Below are 23,672 nucleotides of genomic sequence, written 5' to 3'. Positions count from 1 at the left end.
AAGTGTTTCATAATTTAATTTCTATGTGAAAATGTTCATGTAAAAAGTGCAGTTCTGGTCTATAAAATAATACAAAATTTTAAGAATATACAATCCAACAGAAATGATAAAACACACACGGGGTGCAGGCACTTCTGTATATATAGATGACTAGTGGGTAGCACCACCATTACAGTATGGGATACAAATATCACACAAAGAATTTTCTATTTTGTATAAAAATCTTTACAACAGAAACTAACCTTACATTCACACATGAAAAAAATGTCTGAATTGAATTGGAAATATATAAATGCTCCAAAATTTCATTGTTCAAGATGAAAAATAAGAAAATTCAAAAATTGATATGTATGTCAAAGATTGTACAGTAAATAAAATGGACACACAGAAATCCACTAAAATTTTAGTTTTGTCTAACATAGACTTGTTGACATCTAAAAAAAAAATAAGGCTGGAATGTCTATAGGCACTCAAATATATACAACCCTGTAAACAATAAAGACTTAAAAATCTCTTCCAAATAATATACTAATAATTCTCGGTAATATTAAATTGTCCAAGAGTGAAATGTTCAATTAATAAATGTATTCAATATTAACGATTTTTCTTAAAGAATAAAAATCTTTTTTTAAAAAAAAATGATAACAATAATCTGATGTGTATCACAGATGCTAGTATTATTTAACATCTTAATAATGAACTTTAGACATAAATATAGCATCGCAAAATGTCAGGCACATGCAGTTATTTCAAAAGGCACATATTCCTCCCTAAATGCAACTTTTAAATCTATTAAAACTTGAAAATATAACACTTCTAAAAAAAATTTTAAAAGCAATATTTTTCTTCTGTTGAAGCCCCTATGAAGCCCCGACAGGTATAGAAGTGGAGTCATTAGATGGCACCCAGTTTTTGAGAGTCAATTGCTCCATTTCTTCGGGAATGGTCTGAATTCCAATGTTTTTGGGCTCTGAGTATGAGGAAGGGACTTCCCTGGGAGGGATTTTGAATGGGGGGACTTCTTTGTACATTCGTTTCTTCTGTGTTTGCATCTCCACCTCAACTTGGGCCCTGTTCCTCTGTGCCTTAGACCACTCCTCAAAATCTAACTGGCTTTGATTGAATGTGCCATGCATTCTTCGTCTACAAAAGTTAAAAAAAAAAATCATAATATAGTACATTCACATGTACTTAGACATTAGAAACGTTACCTTGATGTAAAGAAATGCAGGATTTGTGATAATGAATGATTAAAAAGAAGAATTCATAATATTATGCATTATGTTGAATTTTCAATTTGTCAGAAATTTATCTAATAATGTAGATCTTAGGAGTCTTGGTAGAATATGTGAATTCTCACTATCATTTATCATTTTCTATTCAAGTTTCTAATCAAGTCAATAACCTCTCATTTATATATTCTTTTAAAAAGGAAAAAAAAAAATATGAATGTCAGTTAGTTGAAGCAAATAAGCCTTTTTTGTGAATGCTGGAATGTTATTACAATCAGGAAATTATCATGCATTAACAATTGACTGCATGGTATTAATTAGAGGTAAATTTAGTTATAGGATCCATACATGGGAAGACAGATTTAGAATACACCTGATTACATCTAATTAATAAAGACATTATATTTCATGCTGCAAAAAATTTCCTCTTGACATCTGCGACACAACTACATGTAGCTACTAACGATATGTCCAAATATTTCTTTTCTTTGATATATGTCTTGAATATTTAGTCTACAAATTTAGTTTTAATAAATTTTACTTTTATTCTAAATAATTTATTTATTTATTATTTTTTATGTATTTATTTATTTTTATTTTTTGCAATTATCTGGCTAATGATATTTCTAATATATAAAGAGCATTTAAACAGTCTTCTAATTCTTACTGAACTTTTTTTTCTTGAAATTATTCAACAATAGCTACAAATTTTGCAGTTTTATGATGATTAACATTGACCTAGATGAAAGAAAAGGTATATGAATCATGAACATAAATGCACATATTTCATTACCAAAGCATAATAATACTGAAAGAAAAAAAAATCCTACACATAAACTTCATTATAACTACCAAAACCAGTGTACATATAAAATCTACATCTTAAGCACAATGTGTTCACATTTGGTCTGTCTCTATTATATATAATATTACAGGTATTACTTATTTTCAAAAAGTAATTCTATATCTGTTGTTTTACGATGGCATAATTGGAGATGAGTATGGATATGCTACTGAAAACATTACTGGGAATGGAAATTGTACTAGTCAAATTAATCATGCAGATAATATTTCAGTACATGCTGGGAGTAAAAATTAACTTCTTGTGGTATCCTTCTTTGTGGTCTGAACAAACTTTGAAATTCACAATTAAACAAATTCATTTTACTAAAATTTGAAAAGGAATCCAAAAACTTAAATCAAGGCTAAATTACAAAGAGATCTTTAATGTATTTATCCCATAATGTTCTTGACTATAAACTAACTCATTATCCAGGAAATAAAATTGATAAAAAGAATTAGCCCAATGTTAGTGAATTTTATTAAAATAAAAACAACTGGAGTAAACAATAAATAAAAGGATGGAACTGAGGAGGGAGGTAACTCTGAATAATTCCAATAACATACAATATAAACCAGACCAGGTCTAGAAACTATGGCTAATTCCTGTAACTTACCATTTTCAACTTTAATGGGACAGTACTAAATAAATGGACATGAAAATTAGCAACAAAAGAATTGTATATGTAAGTTAATCAAGCAACAAAATATGTATATAATGACTCAAGGGAGAGCATAAATATGAAGGCTGAAGAAATCTGTAAAGATATAGCAACTAGGAAAAGAGAATGGGATACATATTTCTTATAATGATCAAATAAAAACTTTAATGGGCTACATGTACAACAACATTAACATTTATTGATGATTTTCTGTTTTGCTAATTCTAGGTGACATGTGTGTGTTATCATGTGATGAACATGTTATAGAGTGATACATTTATATATAGCTTGCAGTGATACAGAAGCTGTCCTAACTACCCTGATCTATTTATAGACTTACTGAAACTCCCCCAAGCATGCATTCTGCCTCTATATCAATCAAGAGATCGTCAGTTACATATATCATGCATTATGTCGAATTTTAATTTATTTGCATTGTGATTCATGCATCCAATTATCATTAGCATATCGATCGCATATTTATGATATCAATCATTATTTTCTTCAGTTACAATACATTTAACTTTGATATTTAACTACATGTAATCTAATTTTCATTTTTAGTACCCTAGAATATATTATGTAATAAAACAATGTAATGATTTGTCATTTCTTGTGCCTAATATATATACACATATTTTAATTTTTCCACATAGAAGCCCTACATAGTTTTAGTACATGCACACAAGACAGTCATGCAGAACATTATCACAGAGCAATCAAGGAGTACAACCAAAGCAAAGGTCATCTCTCGGCAATGTTATCTGCGTCAAAGTGAGCTCCCCTTAACCTGACACACTTCACTAATTGTCATGCTTGACTGACTACTAACCTGCTGGCCATCCGTGGAGTGCTCTCGATATTGTGGAGAGGCATTTCCAGCCATCTGATACTGTCAGTACCGTGGCGTCCGAGTGGGACCAGGGGTAGGGGAGGTAACTTCACCTGTTCAATGTCCTTATCGGTGTAATCGTTCCCAGTCATACATCTTAGAATAGTTCTCTCCTCAGCACTGCGCTCGCGGCCCTGAGATAAGAGGGGATCACGGAAAGCCTTGGTGGCAATCTACAATCAAATTTATTATGACAGTTTCAAACAATTATCAGCAAAAAAAAATTCCTATTTTTAAAATGCATTACTTTTAAGAATTAATACATTGATCAGTTTTTATGACAACAAGTGTTAAAGAACTTTATTAAATACATGTATAACCTTCACCAAAATTAGAGCCAACCAATATCACAGTTTTAAAAAGGTCACATTATAAAGCATCATTCACCCTAGTTATAAATTGAAAAAATTATCTCCCTTTACTAAGCAACATGTCACATGAATTATTATTATTTTTTAGAAAGATACAATATTTTACAATGACTATACCAATTAGACAGGAATTCTTTAGCTGCAAAGGGTTGCTGAAAACCCTATCTAAATGATTATTTATTTCAAGTAAGTTAAATGCACCATTTATAATTGACAACAAATTATGTATTAACATGTATATCCCTCTACCATTGTTAAGAACTACACACAGATAGGTTTAGTGTCAATGGTTACTAAGGTGTTTGGTTTCCATGGTTTCACTGTCATAGTAACCATGGATACAGCAGGTGATGGTTGCATTACCTGTGCTGGTGCTGTGACTGGTCTTGAATCAGGGACATTAAAAACTACCTGTATTTTGCACAAAGTTTCACATTAGATAATATACAAAACTTCAAAAATGCAGTGCATGTACACAGCCTCAAGTCCTCAAGCCATGCCTTTATAAATACATGTACAGCCTTACCTGTGATACATCAACTTCAGAACGCAAGGAAAATCATGATAAAGTTAGATAACTTCATACAAATTGTGTGCCATTAATGAAACTTAGATGTGTATATAAGGGTGTAATGTGTCCACATTTTGGCAATTGGATTTTTTTTTTTGCCTCATTGTTTAGAAAAGTTTAAAAAACACAACAAACTTATCACACTTTTTATGGTCTTCCACAATTTCAAAGTGGTAGCAAATATGCTAGGAAAAGGGACAATTAAAGGTAAAGGCAGAATCTAGCAAGGTCTAAGAGAAAACACATGAGAGATAACACAGGGAAATTGGATCACACATAATCTTTTGCAAGAACAATTAATTGGTGTCCTCACTAGCAAACTCACAAAAATTCAAGTGCCTATCAAAAGTCCAATTAGAGTTGTCATTCTGAAAACCTCATGTATCTGTCAAGTTTTATTCAGTGATTGCTTTTATCAATTAACCCACAGGAATCATGCTCATGAGGCAGAAAAATTTCTGTCTGTGGGGTTTTCTCGTTTTCTAGTTTTGAAACTAAAAGTGATCGCAAAAGGATCTTTTTCAGCAATCAATGAACAAAGTGACAGAAAAGGTTTCCATGACTACCTTGTAGTGTTGATGGTCAAACCGTCGCTTGGCAGCAGCCATGTGCTTACTCCATTTGAGACAAGAATGCTGATTGGTTAGGAAATAAAGAGGATATACTATGGGTATAGAGAGCATGGATTTTGTTTTTTTAAACAACCTTGGTAAGGAGAAGCAAGACAGAGCTTTTATGTAATCTAATGTATGGAAACTCTAAGTCCTCTACTCAAAAAAGGTCTTCATTTTAACAAAAAAAGATAGAAACATTTCTGGAAATTCAATGCAGAATGTTAAAACTATATGTCATGTACTCGTACATGTATAGCAAACAAAAAAGGATTTCTACACAAGACTGAGGTAATCACTGTATATTTTCTATTCATAATGCTGAATAAACCATAAATTTAAATAAAAAGCAGGATAGAGCATTCTTCTTCAAAGTTCTGTATAGAAAATTGATAGAGTATACATCTACATGTATATCTTGGGAAATATTAACTACTGGAATACAACCATGCAAACATTTACCTTTTTCTCACAAAAGTAAACCTAAATCAAAAATTCTTGTTTCTTACATCTTTTCTTGATAAATTCTAAAGAATATATACAGTAATTTTTTTTTTTTTTTTTGCATTTTGAAAACAGAGGCTTCTTTTGAATGAGTTATCTCACCTTGATTGGAGCAGGTCTGTGTCCATTCAAGGCCTGGGCATAATACTCAGCTGGATCCATTGTATCTAAAAATACATGACCCTGCAAACAAATAAACATACATGATTTATTGATTTTGTTTAAAACAGCAGTAATTTATACTTTCTTTAAATCAAATTTTTTTTGTTAAATTATGGGAATTCAAACTATTTTTGGCAGCCCCCTTTTTTTATCCTAAGATTTTTTTTGTGTATTATTTACTGTATATAGTTATACCAGTAAACACTCAGATTTACTTCCTGCAACATTTTATGCTTCATGACTTGGGACTCTTTATTATTTTTTAACTAGCAGAAACACAAATAATACTTTGATCAACTTTAGAGCAGACCTTCTGGTTGACAAACTCCAGATACTGTTTGTGCAGCTCTCGTTTTCGACGGTCTAGTTCTGGCCAGTCTTCGCCATCCATCACGTCGATGATTTTCTCCCTAAGCGGTTCATACACACGATCATTCCACTTCTTGTGTAACATCTCACGCTTCCGCAGATCCAGAACCTCCTTGGTGTTTACTTTGTTTTCTAAGTCCTATAACAAACATTGTTGTCTTTTATTTATATGTAAAATTCATTTTATTACAGAAATTACATTTCAACAAACAACTTTAGCATTATCTGACCATAAATGGTTCTTTAACTATTTATACTGATATACTGAACTTATTGATTATCCAACTGGAAGTGTCAAAAATTATTTTCCTCTTTTAAAGAAATCCCCTGACTTATTATCAAATTAAGATGTTGAATTCAGTTTATAAACCCCGGTACTTCTTTTTTTTCCCAGTGCAAGGTGTACTTAGAAACACAACACAATTCCATAGAATCAATAACAATTTTGTTAACATGGTCGAAACATCACAATTTTACACTTCCTCTACAAGATGCAAAATCACCAACTCAAGAAACAAAATTGTTTGCACACAATCACACACTGATAGCTATAAATAAGGGCAGGTTGGGATTTTAGCAAAAAAAATTATTTTGTAAAGATTGACAACTAAATAAACTATAACAAAATTTACTGTATTTCATTACACATTTGACATCTCCTCATACAATGATGTAGACACAAAATATCTCAGATATATATGCAACCACACAAAAAATGTATTCAAATTCTAATGAATAGAATTTAATTACCCTGACAAATGTGTTTTCCACTTCCAGAAGAGGATTGTATAATTCTCTGGCTTCCTTTGTTTCCATATCCGATCTCTCCTAAAAATAAATCTGATTTATCAGAAAACAAAAGTGACATGATTAACAATTACCCTACTGAATGTAGAAAGAACAATTCATATTTAAGATACAATGCGTATAAAAATATGAAGTAGGATACTACTAGATACCAATACATGCATTATACAAGTCACTCATATGTGCACAAAAATATATTTTTATACAGAGAATTATATGCATGCAAAAGAAAATATGAAAGCTATTGGAGGTAAAAATGAATATGTGCATGTTCAATTCTAATCATGCAACTTGTCAAACCTAGTAAGGATACACAGTATGCATTAATACATTTGAAGCTGCCAAAATTAGGCACAGAAATTGTATAATATTTAAAAAAGTTGCAAGTAAAGTAAGAAAAAAAAAATCATAATAGACACATGCAGAAATTAATTGTAGCCTTGGTGTCTGCGGATCACATCAATCCATGCAGCCCATGCGATTTAATGCATGGTCCCCCTACCTTCATATACGTAGAGTTGACAATCTGAAATTGTATCTAATGAACTCAGAAAGAGAAATAAAGGCAAGTAATCTACAGAGATAAGAGTATCCCTCTCCCAGTATGTTATGTGTTCCTTACTTAAAAGTAACAGATTCTAGAGAGTATTTACTGAAAAACATTATCTTTAAAGCATAATGACAGTCAAGAGTAAAACAAAGAAAGGCATAACATTGAAGAAAGCAACACTTTCATACTTCTTTTTTAGACCCATTTCAGTTTTAATGGGTGCTTACAATTCATAGAAAATGAAAACAGTTTGGTTTTTTCCCTATCCTTTTTTATCATACATATTAAAGTGCAATTAAGTTAATTAATTTCCATTGAAATATTGATAAAGTATCACTGGTCTAAAGTACATGCAGAGTGCTCTCTTGTGTTGATATTATGTGAAATACAGTTCCTTATTCTACAATGAATAAAGCTATATTTTAACGAAAAGTAGATTTAGCAGTAAGCTGAAAAGGATGTGAAGGTACCTGTTGATCAACCCAGGCCTGAGGTATAGCAAACTGTAAACACAAATAAAATGTTCAACCCCCCAAAACAATACAGAACTATTATTACCAAAGAGTGGTACATGTGAATAGATATTACTTAATCTGAATAACAAAATACATGTAGTTGCTTTCACTCAATTGCTTCATAGTGTAATATTCATATGTTTACTAGCAATGACATGCAACACTAGCATAATTTTTTTTTCTAAAATATACAAAAGAATATATGGTACATGTATTCATTATTTTCATGCCATTTATGATTATTTTCTTGACTCAGGTAATTACAGAATTATTTGAGAATCAAACAAGAAAAAAACAAAATAATGTGAGTATGTCATCAAAATAGCATTTCTGGGTTGTTGTTGTTGTTTTCTTCTTTAATACATTTTTTACCTGCAATCCTCTCACAGTTTTTTCATTCAGCCAATCTTGCACTCGAAGAGTCTGGCCTATCAGACATTTGGAATCTACTTTACTCTGAATGACAGATGTAGACATAGGTCTTTTAGCCCGTCTTCTTTGCACATCACTTTTATTCATTTTCTGTTTTAAAAAAAATAATAATCACATTACTTCAAGCCAACTCTGTGAAAATCACTAATTATATTGAACTCCCCTGCCCCAACATTGTCGACTTCTAATAAGTGAGCAGCGCTTACCATCGTGGTGATGTGATCTTTACCATCTATCATCAGTTCTTCAACTAAATCCGATGAATGAACTTGAACCTTGCCCCCAGGCTGCTTAACACATAGTAATGATGTCATGATTATTTTCCTCACCCCTGAGGGTGAGATTACACAAAACTGGGATCAAACAGCCTGAAATCAATGAAAATAATTTTTACATTGATTCGAGTTCCTCGCCTTCTCTCCCGCGTCCGCCATATTTCAACAATGTGACGTCACATGGAGATATGCTTATCAAGTTAAATATCATTTTGACGACTTTTATCAGATTTGTATTATGTTAAACTATAGACTCTAATCTCCTTTGATAAACTTTTTCATCGGAAGATATAAAACACATGCTTTAAGCAAAAATAATTTAACTGAGAAATACCAACTTCACTTCCTTAGTGATGCATAAAACTTCCGCTAAGGGAGATCACTCCAAATTTTGTTGCAGAAGAAAAAACACATAAAACGAAAAGATGTTGGTAATGAGATATATTCTATTTATTTTTAAAACAGGCTGTGGAATTGTTTCGTTGCCTGGTTATCTGTCTAGTTCTGTCTAGGTTTTAGTTAGCGATACCAGTTAAGACATCCATAATAGCCAGGCAAACAAATTGTAGCAAGTTCTGGAAAACCCATCCCCAGTATTACACTCTTAGTAATACCCTCTGCAAATCAAAGAAATTTTCAAACCCAGATAAGTCTAAGATTAAAAAATGATATACCTGATATTTCTAGGTAAATGATTATATGCCCTTTAATCATATTTTGTAATTAAAAGCTTTTCTGTACCATAATCATGATAATGACACTTCTTCTATTGGACCTCTAGATGAAAATCCTTATCACTACGAAAAAATTTCAGTATGTCAATACATAGGTGCTTGATGCTAATATTGTGACAGAATTTGGGGAAGACTAGGGGAATACTGACCCAATTGCCCTAAACCGGGTATTAAATTCCTCTCCATATTTCGCTATGTGGAAAGTCCAATTAACACATGAGCCATCAAAAAGATGTAAAAGTACTCAATTTCTGTTTACTTGTACATTGTGTTTCAAGTTATATGGGACTGGAACTTGACGTTGTGACCATATATGTTAATTGATTTAACATTTTGCAACTGATACTTGTTACTTTAAACTTGCACATAAGCTCCAAAAGAGAATTTCATTGGGTGTTATCATTATAAATATTGTACTGTCCAGAACTGGTTAGTATATCAAACATATAATCTTAACAGAAAAATGTTAATTGAGGTTTTAAGGATGTAAAAAATATATATATATACTCCTGGAGAGAAAAGTGATTCACAGGACTGAAAGTTGTCATTGTCTTGCATGTTTAACTAGCACCAATGTGGACGAGAAACTTTCGGAGATTGGGGGGGGGGGGTATCCATGGGGATGGGGTAGTAAATTTTTTTTTTCCCTTTACACATTACTGTGAATTAGAGGTACATATATTGATCTATGGAAGGAATTGCTCAGATTTAAACTTCTTAGCTGGAAATTACATTTTATCTTATTTACCCTTTTCATGATAGAGGATTTATATAGCCTCATCCTTTCCTTACTTTTTGAAATTCATATGAAGGAAAATTATCCAAGAAATTATAATGTCTGATCATCTGAAGTTTAAACAATTTCATTAAGCTGCCTCAATAAGATTGGTTATGGGAGATATATTATCATCCAAAGTCATGTTTTCAGTGTTACATTTAGAGTTGACCTTGACCTTTGACCTTGAAATTGGCAGAAATTCTTCATTTACCTTTGGTACGTGATATACTGCTGTTTGAAGCTGGTGAAGATTATTTCTCTCTATAATTTCATGTGAGATTTTTTTTTGTTTGTTCCATCTATTGAAGACTTTTCAACATGAAATTTGTATATATATATATAAAATTTGTAGGGTCTTGCAGTCTTTTGATCATTTGCAGGCAAGTTACTTAATTGTGGTTGCAATAATTTGGGTTCAATTTCATACTATTTTAAATGCAATAAAACTACACCACATATATCATGTTTTAAAAGAAATTCAGACTCTTTATTAATGAGGTTCACTTCTAGATGATTTATTTAAAAGTCATTCGGTATTGCATTATCGTGATTACTTAAAAAAAAAAAAAGAACAAATATACATATCTACAGTACACTGCCCATCTCAGGTTTTAAGAACTATGAAATTGATTTTTATAATTTTTTGCTTGTTTTAATTGATTTACAAATACTTACATAAATTACGTATCAAGTTTCCTGAGTTTTGGACATTAACAATGCTGATGTTTGATAATTTTATAGACACTTACTTCAGAGATTCCAACAAACACATACACCCTATTGTCCTAGCCCTTCATAGTAACATGGCCGCCAGTTAAATGATTTAATCTGTACACAATGTATTTAAAAGCTTGATTAGAGTGTATAGAAGATAATGTTTAAATGTTTCTTTTGAGTGTCTCCAGTTCAAGTCAGGGGGGATTATTGACAGATTAATAATAAACCCTCCACGCTTCGACGTCACCCACACAATGTGATCCTAAAGATGCACACAACTGATGCGTGTGCAAAATCAATGCTACTCATCATTAATTTTTTTTTGTTGTCTACTCAGGGGGTAATTTAAATATTATACTGACAGTGTTCAGAGTTTTAGTGTAATTTAAGAATTGATGATGATGAAGGTATGGAAGTGCAATATGAAAGTGTAAGATTTTTTTTGCATTTAACTATGGTAGTGTAGTCAAATTATTTAATGAAAAATTTGAAGAATGCTCTAATTTTCAATATTATTTGTTCTTTGCTTTCAATGTGTCAAGTGTAAATGTTGATGAATTTATAAATGAAAAAGAAAAGTTTCACAAAATTAGAAAACATATGAAATTTGTTTAAATCTTTTATTTCTTTTTGATTTTAGAACTTAAAATATTCACAAGAATCTAAAGTGTTTCTTAAATAAATTTTATTTTTAAAGATAAGAAAATATTTGGTATTTATATATTTTTCAAACAATTATATACAATCTTGAAATATTTATCATTAAATCAATTGAATTAAAATAGATTGGATTAATATATTATTAATAAACTCATTGAATATAATTAATCTCTTGTATTTATAAGTACTGGATAGTTTATAGATATGAATACCACAAGCAGTAATGATAAAGTTAAAATATTCATCAATTTCTTAAAATAAAGATTGATTCAAGTATATGAAGGTAAACCAACATTCTCCTAAGGAAAACTGGGTTGTGAACATAATTTTGTGAATTTGAAAAAAGTTCTGCATATTATACGATTCAAATTTCAATATACATTGTGAAAAAAACTTTATATTTGAAACACAATGATTTACAAACAATGACAGTATTGGTTTGGGAGAATATACAGAAAAATATTAATTACTAACAAGAATTTTAATGTAAACGGAATGTTTGATAATAACCTTTTCTAAAAAAAAAAAAAATATCATTTTTTTTTAAATTTATGATTAAGGTAAGGGACACTCGGGAGGATTTTCCTGTAAAATATTTATATAAAAATTCATTATATCCATGTGTCACTTATATTAATTGTTATGTATTACCTATATACAATATATAAATATGGTTATAGAAAAATGTAATTTTGAAACGGCACAAAACTGATCGACATCCTCTATTATCGGCTATTGCAGCTGTTCATGATTTATCTTCCTTTGTTTTCATCATAAATTGTAATTAACTTATGACTGTTGGTTATATTTGTACAGATGTTACATTTACAGGAACAGTACAGGGTTTTAATGCTGGATTCTTGTTTCTGTTTACAAATACATTAATGTCCTGAATTTTTCCAGGACAAACATTGCCTGGCAGGTACATGTAAAATAGACAAAAGTCTCAAAAATTGTGAATTGTTTTTGGTGAGTTATTTAGCCCTAATATGTCAGATTTTTCTCTCAAGGTTTTCTTATTCCTAAAGTACTTTTAAAATCCACACATTTTTTTCTGCATGTTAAAGTATTGAACTTCATTATTAAAGGAGGTGATATTATTGATCCTGATATTTTGATCCATACATTCCCTTTTGTTAAATATATTGGGGGTTCCTACAAAAATTAGCTTTCTGAACATCCCAAAACACTTTTATTCAAAAAAGATGGCTCAAGTACCCTTTTCCATTTGCTACATACATATAGATATTATATATGACAGTATACTGTGATGTAGTTGGGAATGATTACATGATCAGTCAAATGTCAATTTAAAAAACATTGGGTTACTGATAACTTCAACTAATGGAGAACTATGGTACTTTTTATGCTCAAAACTGTTTTCAAAAACTGACCTTGACCTTTGACTGCTTGACTTTTATTTGATGATGTCTTCATTTTGCTAACCTTAATGTATATCTGTATTGTATTGTACAACAACATCCAGGATGAGAATACTTCAATACCTCTCAATCTGTAGACTTCACAATATTCATGATCACCTATAAAGACCTAAAAGAAATGATGCCTCCATATTTGCTTTGAAAGGTCAAGGTCAAAAAGCAATCATTATCTAAAGGTATTTTTATGGCCCTTGATGATGTCTTAAGTTGTCTTCAATTTTTATGGCTCCAGGGTGGTACTCAAGGAAGTACATTTCATTTTTAATGATTATTTTTTCCCCATTTAAAACTTGTTAAAAGTAGTTTTTATTAAGTGCATTTTATATTATGCTAATGTATATTTTGACATTATGAACATAAACATTACCTACCAATATAAAAGTTTCTGTCTCTTTCTGAGTGTAACCCCCCATTTCCTCTGATAGGATTCAGACAGGGTATATTGGCTGTTGTTAAGATAAAGGTCGGTGTTTTTACTTCATTGAGAGTTCTGATAAATCAAAGTCTTGTGTAGCTTTGAGGGACTGAGTGAAGTTTATCGGTGCTTTTCAAGAGCTAGTCTAACTGACAGACCACTAAAGAGATAGTTCAGGGGGCCAAATCCACAGGGATTAGCACCCATAAAGAACCTCTAATGCTGAAATACACCTCTTACCCCACAACACTGGAATTAAATGTTTCATTCAATAAATTTTGAAGAGTTCTATCAATTATGGAAAATAATTAATATTTGCAGACTCTTGAAATTATTCTATATGTTCATAAAAATTTGAAATATCCCTTCAATATTCCCCTGAGTGAATGAGTGATTGAAACTTTCAATTTTCAAGTTTCAAACACACAAAATACCTGTAGGTGGATTTGAATATTTATTCACAATACCTGATTAAGCAGCAGTTTAATACATCTGATTTTAATTAGCAGCATTGTTAGATCAGGGACTAACTAATCTATAGGGAATTCTATTGGCATTTAAATCAAACTAATGCTTGAGGGTTCTTGTTTAAGTGCCTTGTTGTGATGAATACTATGATAGCGTACCAGGGAATTTTAAAACAATCTGAGATTCTAATTGTTAGTGTTGTGTCTGTGACTGTTTTCCCAGCCTCCTAAAAATGGGGGAGGATTTTAAGAAGAATCCCCAATTCCAAGTCATGGGGTTACCAGTGAGTACATTTTTTTGAAAAAGTCAATAAGACTTGGCAACTTCATGAAAATGATTGGTATTGTCTTTGCCTTAGTTGATTTGATTATTGACCTATTATTTATCTTTGAAAAACTTATTGTCCATGTACTGGTAAAGATTTTAACTCAAAAATTACTGAGTAAAGCATCTGCTTGTAGATATGCCTATAATTAACCTATCACATGAGTTTTGAATCTGGTCACATTTTTTTTAACAGGTGTTGTTACCATTTGTTTTCTTTGTGTTGTGTTTGTGTTTTCATTCTTCTTCCAATTTTTCAAAACATATATCCTAACCAATCTCCCCCTTCACCTGGATTCTTCAGTTTGGTCATGACCCATTTTCTGTTGACTTTGGTTCTGTTTTTATGCATTGATCAGACCATTTACCTAATTTACATTGTATTTCAAATCCTTCCAATAATAGACTGTGAGTCAGATGGGTTTGTTTGATGGTGGCCAGATAGCTTACTTGGTAAAGCAACTTCTAGAGTTGAGGGGCCCAGGTTCAAATCCTGGTCTGGTCTGTGTAATTTTCACCCTTTCTGTTATATTTGGTTCTGTGCTATGCCCTGGAAGTGACAGGTGAAAGCTGCCAGGAAAGTCTGGGTTGGTGTCTTCAAGGGCAAAGTCATTCAAGGAGGGAGGACTGTGGTGTTTAGGTGGGTATATTTGTAAGGTCATATTGCTCAATTGGTGGAGCTACTTTCTTGTGTTCAGTAGGCCTGGGTTTGAATAGTGGTCTGGTCGGTCATATTTTCTCCTTTCTTGTTTCAACACCAACAGACAACTTCACAAAGAAAAAATACTTCAATGATGATGTCTGAATCATATAATATATCTGGGACACTGTCAGCTTTTGATAGGTTCAGTGAGACATATTCTGAATTAGCATTTTAGTTTATTTGGTATGATAATAAGGTAATGATGCAAGCATCCTCAGATCAATTGAAGAATGTTCAAATAATGGTCCATCAGGGGTAGGGTAGGGCCACTGTTCTGAAAAAGAGCAGGGTCTGTATGACTCAGGTGAGCACTGTGTCCCATGGGTCTTTTGTTGGAGGTGGTTCAAGTTTTTGGATCAGGTCTCATTTCCAAGAAACTATAAGTCCTACTTAGACCAAATCTCTGATGCTGGATCTGGCCTACTGGTACATTTTTTTGGATGAGTGACCTAGTTTAAGTTTTTTTTTAGCAGGTTCATTCAAAAGTTACTGTAAGCCCTGTGGTTAACAAACTTGTATGTATGATGCATCTAGAGATGCACACTACCAGATATGCTTCTGGATCTGACCTTTATTTTCCAGCTCAGTTTACAGGTTAAAGTTTTTGGAGCAGGCCCATTTCCAAATAACTAGAAGTTGTACTTGAACCAAACTTGCATGGATTATTGATGTTGGGATGAAAGTTTGCTTTAGATTTTATCGGTAAATTTTTTCTACATGAATAAACACGCTAAAGTTTTTTGGAACAGGCTCATTAACAATTAACTTTAAGTTCTATCTGAACCAAAATTCTTATAATTATGATGCAACTAGAGATTTGCTTCAGATGCTGAATCTGACCTACATTTTTGGGATGAGTGACCAGGTTGATGTTTTTGGAGCAGGTTCATTCTAAAGTACCTATAAACCCAATGGTGACCGATTTTGCATGGATGAAGCATCCAGGAATGTGCACTACCAGACTTCCTTCTGATGCTTGATCAGATCTTTATTTTTCCGATGAGTGAGCAGATAAAAGTTTTGGTGCAGGTCCATTCAGAAGTAACTATAAGCCCCATGGTGACTAAACTTGCATGGATGATACATCTGTGGATGCAGACTACAAGACTAGCTTCAGGTGCTGGATCTGACCTACATTTTCCATATGAGTGAACAGGTTAAAGTTTTTGGAGCAGGTACAATGGTAATGTTGGTGACTAGACTTGTGTGGATGAGACATATAGGCATGCCATGCACACTGAAAGACTAGCTTCAGATGCTGGATTTGACCTACATATTTCATGTGAGTGAACAGATTTAAGTTCTTGAAGCGGGTCCTTTCCCAAGTAACTATAAGTCCAATGGTGACTTAACTTGCATGGATGAAACATACAGGAATGGCAAATGCACTCTACAACATGTACAAGACAAGCTTCAGATGCTGGATTTGACCTACATTTTCCAGATAGGTTAATGTTTTTGGAGCAGGTCCATTCAAAGTAACCATAAGCGCTACCTGGACCAAACATAGTACATGGATTATTGATGTAGGGATAAAGGCTACAAGACTTGCTTTGGATTCAGGATATGACCTACATTTTCTGGATAAATTACCAGATTAAAGTTTCATTACCAGGTTACAGTATAAGCCTTATGCTGACCATTGTCGGATATCCACAGGTGATATCGTCTTTTACTCATCTGAAGAGTAAAAGACGAGATCATCCATGGGTATTCAATGATGTATGTTAACCAAACTTGCATGGATTATGCATCTAGACTTGCTTCAGACACTGAATGTTACTTAAATTTTTCAGATGACTGAACAGGTTAAGTTTGGAGTAAGCTCATTTTAAAGTAGCTAAAAATCCTACCCAGTCCAAACTTGCATAATTGTTGCATCTATGGATGCACACTACCAGAATGTTGTAAACGTACATAAATAAGCACACTCAAAATTTAGCACAAACCTCCTCATCATCTGTTTAAGGTAACCATGAATTGGTACTTGTGGATCCAGGCCTCCGATACTCGTATGTTTTTGTTCTAATTTTTTTATTGTGTATACTAATTTAGCAGAAAGGAAGTAGAACTAAAGATGTTAAAATATGATTACTGCTAAAATAAGTGTTTACATTATTTGTTTGGTAAGACTTACTTATAGATAACTTTTGTTGTGGTGAGCTTTGTAATCTTAGTAAACTTTTGATTACTTACGATTAGATATATATTTTTAGTGAAAGGTGCTTTTTACCCAATCAAGATCAATAAGTTAAAATTTCAATGGATTTAGTTTATGTTAAACAGCCATTCTGCTTTTCCGTGCCCTTTCTGCTTTTTTGCGACTACTTAACACCGCTTTTCTGCAATTGGTTTACACTATAAGTTATAGGGTATCTCCTTTATTTGATACCTCGATTCTTTCCACGAGTTTTATTTGGCCACAGGTAGTACTTTGCATCAAAAAGTGGTGATATTTACTTGTATTTCCTCATAGAGTTTTAGTCATTTTAGAACTTTATATGAATTCATGGATTGAAGCGATAAAAATTTCATGAATTTCGCAGTTCATATTGGTTGGTGATAGGTTTCTGAAGTCATGGAAATTATTCATACTGAATCAAATTGCTGTAAAAATGCATAATACAGAAAAGTAAATGATTTAAATAATGGCGATGCAGCAGAGGAAAAGTATGCAAAGCCACAATTAGAAATGATGCAAAAGGACCTGTCTAACAGAAGAGGTACATGTTAAAATAAAGTTGTGGAAAAACAAAAAAAATATTGCTGAATAAGAGTATGATAAGTGGCGGAAAAGTAGAATTTTTTTGCGGAAAAGCAGTGTTGAATCATGAAAAAGCAGAACTGTGGCTTAAACTTGCATGCTTGTTTTTCACTCTTTGTAGAGCAGTATATTTTGTATTTAAACAAAAGACTTCGATAATCATCTGGAAATAATAACTGAAATGCTCAATACAGTTTTAGGATGGGTGTGAAAGAAATCAGCATAATTCTTGAATATGCAATCAGTGGTATGATATTGAATTAAAGGAATGTAAGCCTGAATAAGATTTAAATTAAATGGACACATTTCATAAAATACAGGACTGAAAATATAAAGTAACGGTATATAGAATTTTGACACAAAGGATTTAAAATTAAGTGGGAAACTATCAAGTTAAAGTATAAAATCTCACAAAGTTTTGACAAAACATTTCTGGTGAATGCATGTTTGTGATGATTATATTTTCAACTATAACACATTTATTTGTTAAAATTAATAAAAATTCAGACATTTATTTGTCAAAATTAATGAAAATTTCAGATGTGTTAAAAAGTACAATTACTTCCAGATATTTTAAAAGTGGGGTGTAGAATTAATTTTGCAGGAGTAGAAATTTTCTTCAGACAATTTAAGAGCCACATTTTTTAATGCCTCCGTAATATAAGTACTACTCTACTGATTCTGTCAGCATTTTGTTGCTTTACTCTGAGTTTTATTGGTTAATGTAGTACATCTTTATGAGTCTATTTTTCATCCTTCACTGTAAGTTTTATCTTCTTTGCAATTCGTCGGAGATGATTCTCGTGTGATCCCACTTTTACTTGTTAATCATACTTAATGATATTTTACTTTTATCTGTAATCTCTCTAAGCTTTATCTGATCATTGTATTTTGTTTAAGCTCTCAACTAAAATTCTTTACAGCAGCTGTAAGATTTCACATACAATTGTAATTATTTTCTCCATACCTTTATTGGTAAGAAAATCCATCACGATTTGATCCTCTAACACACTGGAATATCCTCAGAGTTAATTCCCCTGATCTTATTATTGCTCTGTAAGTTATTTCTCAGTCAAAGCTAATAAAATCCTCAAAAAAAAGAACAACTCGTTTACTTAGCCTGTTTTTCAATCAGACTTTTTATAATGAAAATATATTTAAAGTCTACTCAATGTTATCACAATTTCCTTTGGTCATTTAAATAAACATTTATCACCCAAATGTCATTTTCTCCAATGGGTATTCCAAGTTCCTTTTCACCCAAAAGCTGTAAAATATCCCTAGCTTACCAACAAGTCTATAAAAGTCTGCACTTGGGGTGTGAGTTAGTTCAATTTATTTTTTTCTTCCTTTGAGATCTTTACATCACTTAAAGTAAAATCGGCAGACATTCAGTGGTTTCTATGCATCAGAGCAGAGCTCTTACTGGAACTGTTTAGTTTTAACCCTCACTCTCTATAACAGAGAAACGCTTCAAAAGATCGTAACAATCAATTCGCTGGATTTATTTATCTTTGAGCCTTGTTAAAATGAATACACAATGAAAAATTAAGTAATTGATAGCAATAGTTTAAAAAACGTAGGAAGCTTTTGGTTATTGCTCATTCCATTGTCAGTTTAAAATTGACAGATGAATGGTTACTTTATAAAGTTACTGGGTGTGTAGAAAAGACAAAGTTTATCAAAGGAAGTGGGAACAGGAACAGTGATTTCTTTAGCAGGGAATTGTCTGGTTCACTGTTTGTCTTTCTGTCTGTGACAAGTGAGAGTTGTTCGTGATGGATCTGGATGACCTAGGGAGCACAAAAGTGGGATCCGATATGGATGTGGTGGTAATACGCTGGAGATTTGTTGAAATGAAATTTAATACTGATTGTTCTTAAATAATTTCACTTTAAATCCTCTGTCTTTGCTTGTCATTTTTTGTTTTGGTTGATAATCATAAGATTAGGCTATAGTCTATAGATTCTGTCTGTCCACACACTAATGGGCTAAAATCAAGGTGACTTTTCTTAATAGTTTATTATTTAATGTGCCTTACTGATAATTATGAAAAACACATTACTTAGAAAATAACTGGTTTAAATTGAAGTGATTCCCAGGTGAACAAATTGCTTTATTTGTATATTGATATTTATAAAATGGGTTGACTGAAACTTTTTTAATGTATGTGTCATGATATTTTGCAGTACCACTATTTATTGTTTCTAATTCCTATTCAAGGTTAATTTCAAAGTAAGATCTGTATACTTATGTGGTATATGTAAACAATACCTACCGTACATGAACTACTTTTTATATACAGGATGCCGTGAAGATGAACCAGTTGCAGAATCTTTTACATGACTCGTTGATAGCAACGGACCACGTACATCACTGTGCCATCATTCGACGGAAGGATTGCAATGTTAGAGCAAGCTCTGTAGGATTTAATGTAAGTATAAACATACTACAAGATATATATTTGTTAAGCCACTTAGTGGTTGTCCGAGCTTTGTTCATGGTCCGCTTTTTGGTAATGATAAAGTCTCATAGTAATTTAAGATGTTTAGGATTCGTGTGTTTACTTTTGAAACCTGAGCAGTCAGAAGACCACTACCATATGCACTTTAAAAATATTTTCTGGCAGAGTGATAAAAAAGGTTAAGATATAGAATTTAACCATTGTCAGAAGTTGGAAAAAAGTTAATTATTTAGAGCATGAACATCTCTAAATCAAACAAATTTCTTTTATATAGCTCCACCATGACCAAGTCCAGATGTTATTAGATGCCTTCAAAAACCCTCCCCAGACTCGGGAGGAGGGCCTTTATTTTGATGACCAGCAATACAAATGTGTTCGTGCTGACAAAAACTCCATATACGGAAAATGTGTAAGTTACTGTTTTACTCCAGAGAGAAAACTGAAATGTACTTGTATTAAAATAACAGTCAGTATTTGTTTACATGCATACATTTACATCCACTAAATACTTTCTCCTTTATTTCTTATAAAAACTTGTATATAAAAACAATTAACTTCTACCCTAGTTAGATCCAGATTTTTTAAAGCCATCTGTATGAAAAAAATTTCTTGTTTATTCCATCAACGTAATGCAGGGATTGAGAATACAATATTTTACATACTTTCACCCACTTTTTATGAATAATCCATACAGATATAAATACAAACAATAAAATGCTTTCTTTCTTTGTTTATATAAGGGGATGCATTGTTGCAATCATTGCAGAAAAAACTGATGCAACCATTCAACCTCATATAACAAAGAAAACACTTTTTATTGTTTAAATAACTTCATCCTTAAGGCTATATAAATTGTATTGATGTAAAAAAAAAAAAAAAGATCTATGCAAATGAACATGTACTTCAACTTAAATCAATTTTATTTTCCTTCAGGCCATTAAAACCTTGAACTTGACATAAATATTTATTGCCTTTTTCTGACAGTATGGCAACTTTAAACTACAGGTAAACTTCGGTATCTCGACATCGGATATGTCGACAACCTGGGATATGTCGACATCCTTCCGCGGTCCCGGCAGTATTTACTATATAAATGATTTGCAAAAACTCTGATATGTCGACCTCGGTAATGTCGACAACCCGGGTTATCTCGACGTATATTCACAGTCCCAAGAGCAAAATTTACCTGGCATATGTCGACATCGGCAATTTTCTGCTCTACTGAACCTAACTGTTTGTTAGACAGGGTCGCTCGTCACGCACGGACAACTCTGGGTATCTCGACGTCGTCAAAGTTTCACACCCATGTTTTGATAATTAATTTTATAGACTGTGTTTGTAGGTGAATCCCAAGCCCCTTCGGCGTCTTTGAGAAGTTAATTGAGCTTGGCTAATATCCTTGCTAAATCTACACGATTCTGCGTAAATGTACAGAATGTTATTTATATCGAAACGTAACATAACTTTTAAATTTGAAAAAGATAACTAAATTACAATGAATAACAAAAACACACTGAAAATTCATACTAAGGAATTAAAAAAAAAGTTTTAATGATATTTTGTAGTTAAAATGTATTCAACAGGAAACAATCCAATTAACGACACGATTGACAGAATCAGTCGTAATTCGTGCATCCGTAACATCACTACGTTAGTTTAGATACACAAATCTCTTTAAAAAAATTAATTTTATTGTACATTCTTTCTGAATGAAATAAGAAAAAAATAATCCGCATTTATTTATTTTTTTTTTACCGTATATCGGATGTCGACTTTATACGGTTCGAAGTTTATAGAGCGCATTTCGTATCCTGTTCTGACGAAAAGGCAAGTTACACTCGAATGCAGCTCAATGCTGTAACTTTGTGCTGAAACTTTGTGAATTTAGAAAGATTTCGATAAGGAACACGTTTTATAAACAAGATTTTTAAAATAACTTCTTAGATTTTTAATAGAAATAGAGGGAATTCTGAAATATGTTGAGCTACAGTCTATATTAAAGTCATGTACATATAATAAGCTTGTCTGTTTTGCTATGCAATGAAATCATGGACGTCAAGTCTCATCTCTGATATCTCGACACCTCGGATATCTCGACATTTTCCGATGGTCCCATCGATGTCGAGATAACGAAGTTTACCTGTAGTTTTAGTTTCATAAATTGTATGTTGGACAGAATTAAATAAAAAAAAATTTTAAAAAAAGAAAAAAAAAAGAGAAAAATTGAAGAAATTGCCCTTCAGGAACAGCAAAATTATTTGTATTTGTATAAGACATTCAGTGTTATACATTTATTGACTGGGTTCGAGGGCAACATGCCTTTTGTCAGACCCAAGAACCAAACTGTTTGCCTGAGGCTGTTAGGGGTCGACAAAACGCATTTTGCCCGGGAAAACAGTCAATAAATGTTTTGTTATACCTTTTATTTATTTTTTTTATTATTTTTTTTTGACATACATGTATGTCGAACACCAACGAATGCAAATGAGATTTAGCTGACTCCGCCCATTATGTGACGTAAGCGGTCCAACATCTCATCAACAGGTCCAATATCTCACTCCGCGGTCAAACATCAATTTTTTTATGCCCGCTCAGTAAAACATTGGAAATGTTAGACTTTTATTAGTTTATAACAAAATATAATACTGCATATAGATAAGGGTAACACTGAAAATTTTCACCCAAGAAACCCATAATCAACTGAGGTGCAGTCCAAGATTTTCTTGGGGTGAAAATTTTCAGTGTTTAACCCTCAACTACATGCAGTATTTATATAATGATGATTGACATTTCAGGATAAGCGAGGATTGATCCTTGTGAAGACACAGTCTATGCTTATAGTAGCCACATACACAGAAAATATGTTCCCAAGTGTTTGTGTTGAAGCAGTAGAAAAACTAGGTAACATTCTCAAGCTCTGATGCTTTTCTTTATTTAGTTAATAGATATTAGAATCTTTGACAAATATTTTGAATTATAATACCTCATTTTAATATTTTAGACGTTTTCTGAAATTTTTTTTCCCCTAATGTTGGTGAAATAGATTATTTCCTATAAAACTATCAAATATTGAGTTATCTCCCATATCATACTGATCCATAATTCACTTCTTTTCAGCGGATTATTTTAAAGAAAAGGGAAAATAGCCTCATCAATCGACATATGTGCACCCAAGTTATTCTGTGATATCAAATTTGTGACAGACATATATTATATACAATGTATATATTAAATATGTATTTTAACATTTATTTTCTACCAACTTTTTAGTTACATTTTACATTTTCTGTTGTGTAGGTGATTTTTCATCATTAAAGATGAATTTAAGACAAATAAAATAAAAAGTTTATCTTTTAAAATACAGATATATATATATATATAGAGAGAGAGAGATTAATGTCAACAACTTA

At 32.0% G+C, this 23,672-nt stretch overlaps 2 protein-coding genes across 14 annotated transcripts; one reads left to right on the top strand and one right to left on the bottom strand.

Annotated features, from left to right (window-relative positions):
- Positions 1-8,977, bottom strand: LOC133185295 (protein FAM228B-like). Of its 10 annotated transcripts, XM_061320422.1 has the most exons (12): positions 8,725-8,977; positions 8,459-8,608; positions 8,042-8,074; positions 7,524-7,547; positions 6,965-7,042; positions 6,156-6,353; positions 5,786-5,866; positions 4,361-4,408; positions 3,567-3,799; positions 3,075-3,103; positions 2,690-2,714; positions 1,013-1,143 (listed from the first exon to the last, which is right to left on the bottom strand). In XM_061320422.1, exons 1-11 carry the CDS (start codon positions 8,830-8,832, stop codon positions 2,701-2,703), a joined length of 996 nt encoding a protein of 331 aa, XP_061176406.1. In that variant the 5' UTR covers positions 8,833-8,977; the 3' UTR covers positions 1,013-1,143; positions 2,690-2,700. The 10 variants fall into 10 exon arrangements, with proteins under 10 accessions (XP_061176399.1, XP_061176397.1, XP_061176400.1 ...); XM_061320421.1 differs by lacking the exon at positions 2,690-2,714 and having other exon boundaries at positions 964-1,143; XM_061320420.1 differs by lacking the exon at positions 3,075-3,103 and having other exon boundaries at positions 964-1,143; positions 8,725-8,976.
- Positions 8,978-9,193: 216 nt separating this feature from the next.
- Positions 9,194-23,581, top strand: LOC133185297 (profilin-4-like). Of its 4 annotated transcripts, none has more exons than XM_061320427.1 (5): positions 9,194-9,224; positions 20,104-20,232; positions 20,537-20,671; positions 23,058-23,163; positions 23,380-23,580. In XM_061320427.1, the coding sequence occupies exons 1-5, from the start codon at positions 9,219-9,221 to the stop codon at positions 23,406-23,408; spliced, it is 405 nt and encodes a 134-aa protein (XP_061176411.1). In that variant the 5' UTR covers positions 9,194-9,218; the 3' UTR covers positions 23,409-23,580. The 4 variants fall into 4 exon arrangements, with proteins under 4 accessions (XP_061176411.1, XP_061176410.1, XP_061176409.1 ...); XM_061320426.1 differs by lacking the exon at positions 9,194-9,224 and adding an exon at positions 11,395-11,452; XM_061320425.1 differs by lacking the exon at positions 9,194-9,224 and adding an exon at positions 14,141-14,290 and having other exon boundaries at positions 23,380-23,581.
- Positions 23,582-23,672: the final 91 nt, after the last annotated feature.

This window comes from Saccostrea echinata, unplaced genomic scaffold (assembly GCF_033153115.1).
Source record: "Saccostrea echinata isolate AGI-Se365-2 ecotype Australia unplaced genomic scaffold, CSIRO_AGI_Sech_v1 ptg000012l, whole genome shotgun sequence".
NCBI lineage: Eukaryota > Metazoa > Mollusca > Bivalvia > Ostreida > Ostreidae > Saccostrea > Saccostrea echinata.
Note: the sequence above shows the minus strand (reverse complement) of the source record. Positions and strands in the feature narration are given on the sequence as shown.

Excerpts from the sequence above, each read along its gene's own strand:
- LOC133185297 (XM_061320424.1), top strand. The coding sequence starts at position 19,577 with ATGGATCTGGATGACCTAGGGAGCACAAAAGTGGGATCCGATATGGAT. Across the intron at positions 19,631-20,103 it reads GATCCGATATGGATGTGGTG|GATGCCGTGAAGATGAACCA; the intron begins GTAATACGCTGG and ends TTTTATATACAG. Across the intron at positions 20,233-20,536 it reads CAAGCTCTGTAGGATTTAAT|CTCCACCATGACCAAGTCCA; the intron begins GTAAGTATAAAC and ends TCTTTTATATAG.
- LOC133185295 (XM_061320413.1), bottom strand. The coding sequence starts at position 8,832 with ATGACATCATTACTATGTGTTAAGCAGCCTGGGGGCAAGGTTCAAGTT. Across the intron at positions 3,800-4,360 it reads CAGTCACAGCACCAGCACAG|ATTGCCACCAAGGCTTTCCG; the intron begins GTAATGCAACCA and ends ATTTGATTGTAG. Across the intron at positions 1,144-3,566 it reads ACTCCACGGATGGCCAGCAG|ACGAAGAATGCATGGCACAT; the intron begins GTTAGTAGTCAG and ends TAACTTTTGTAG.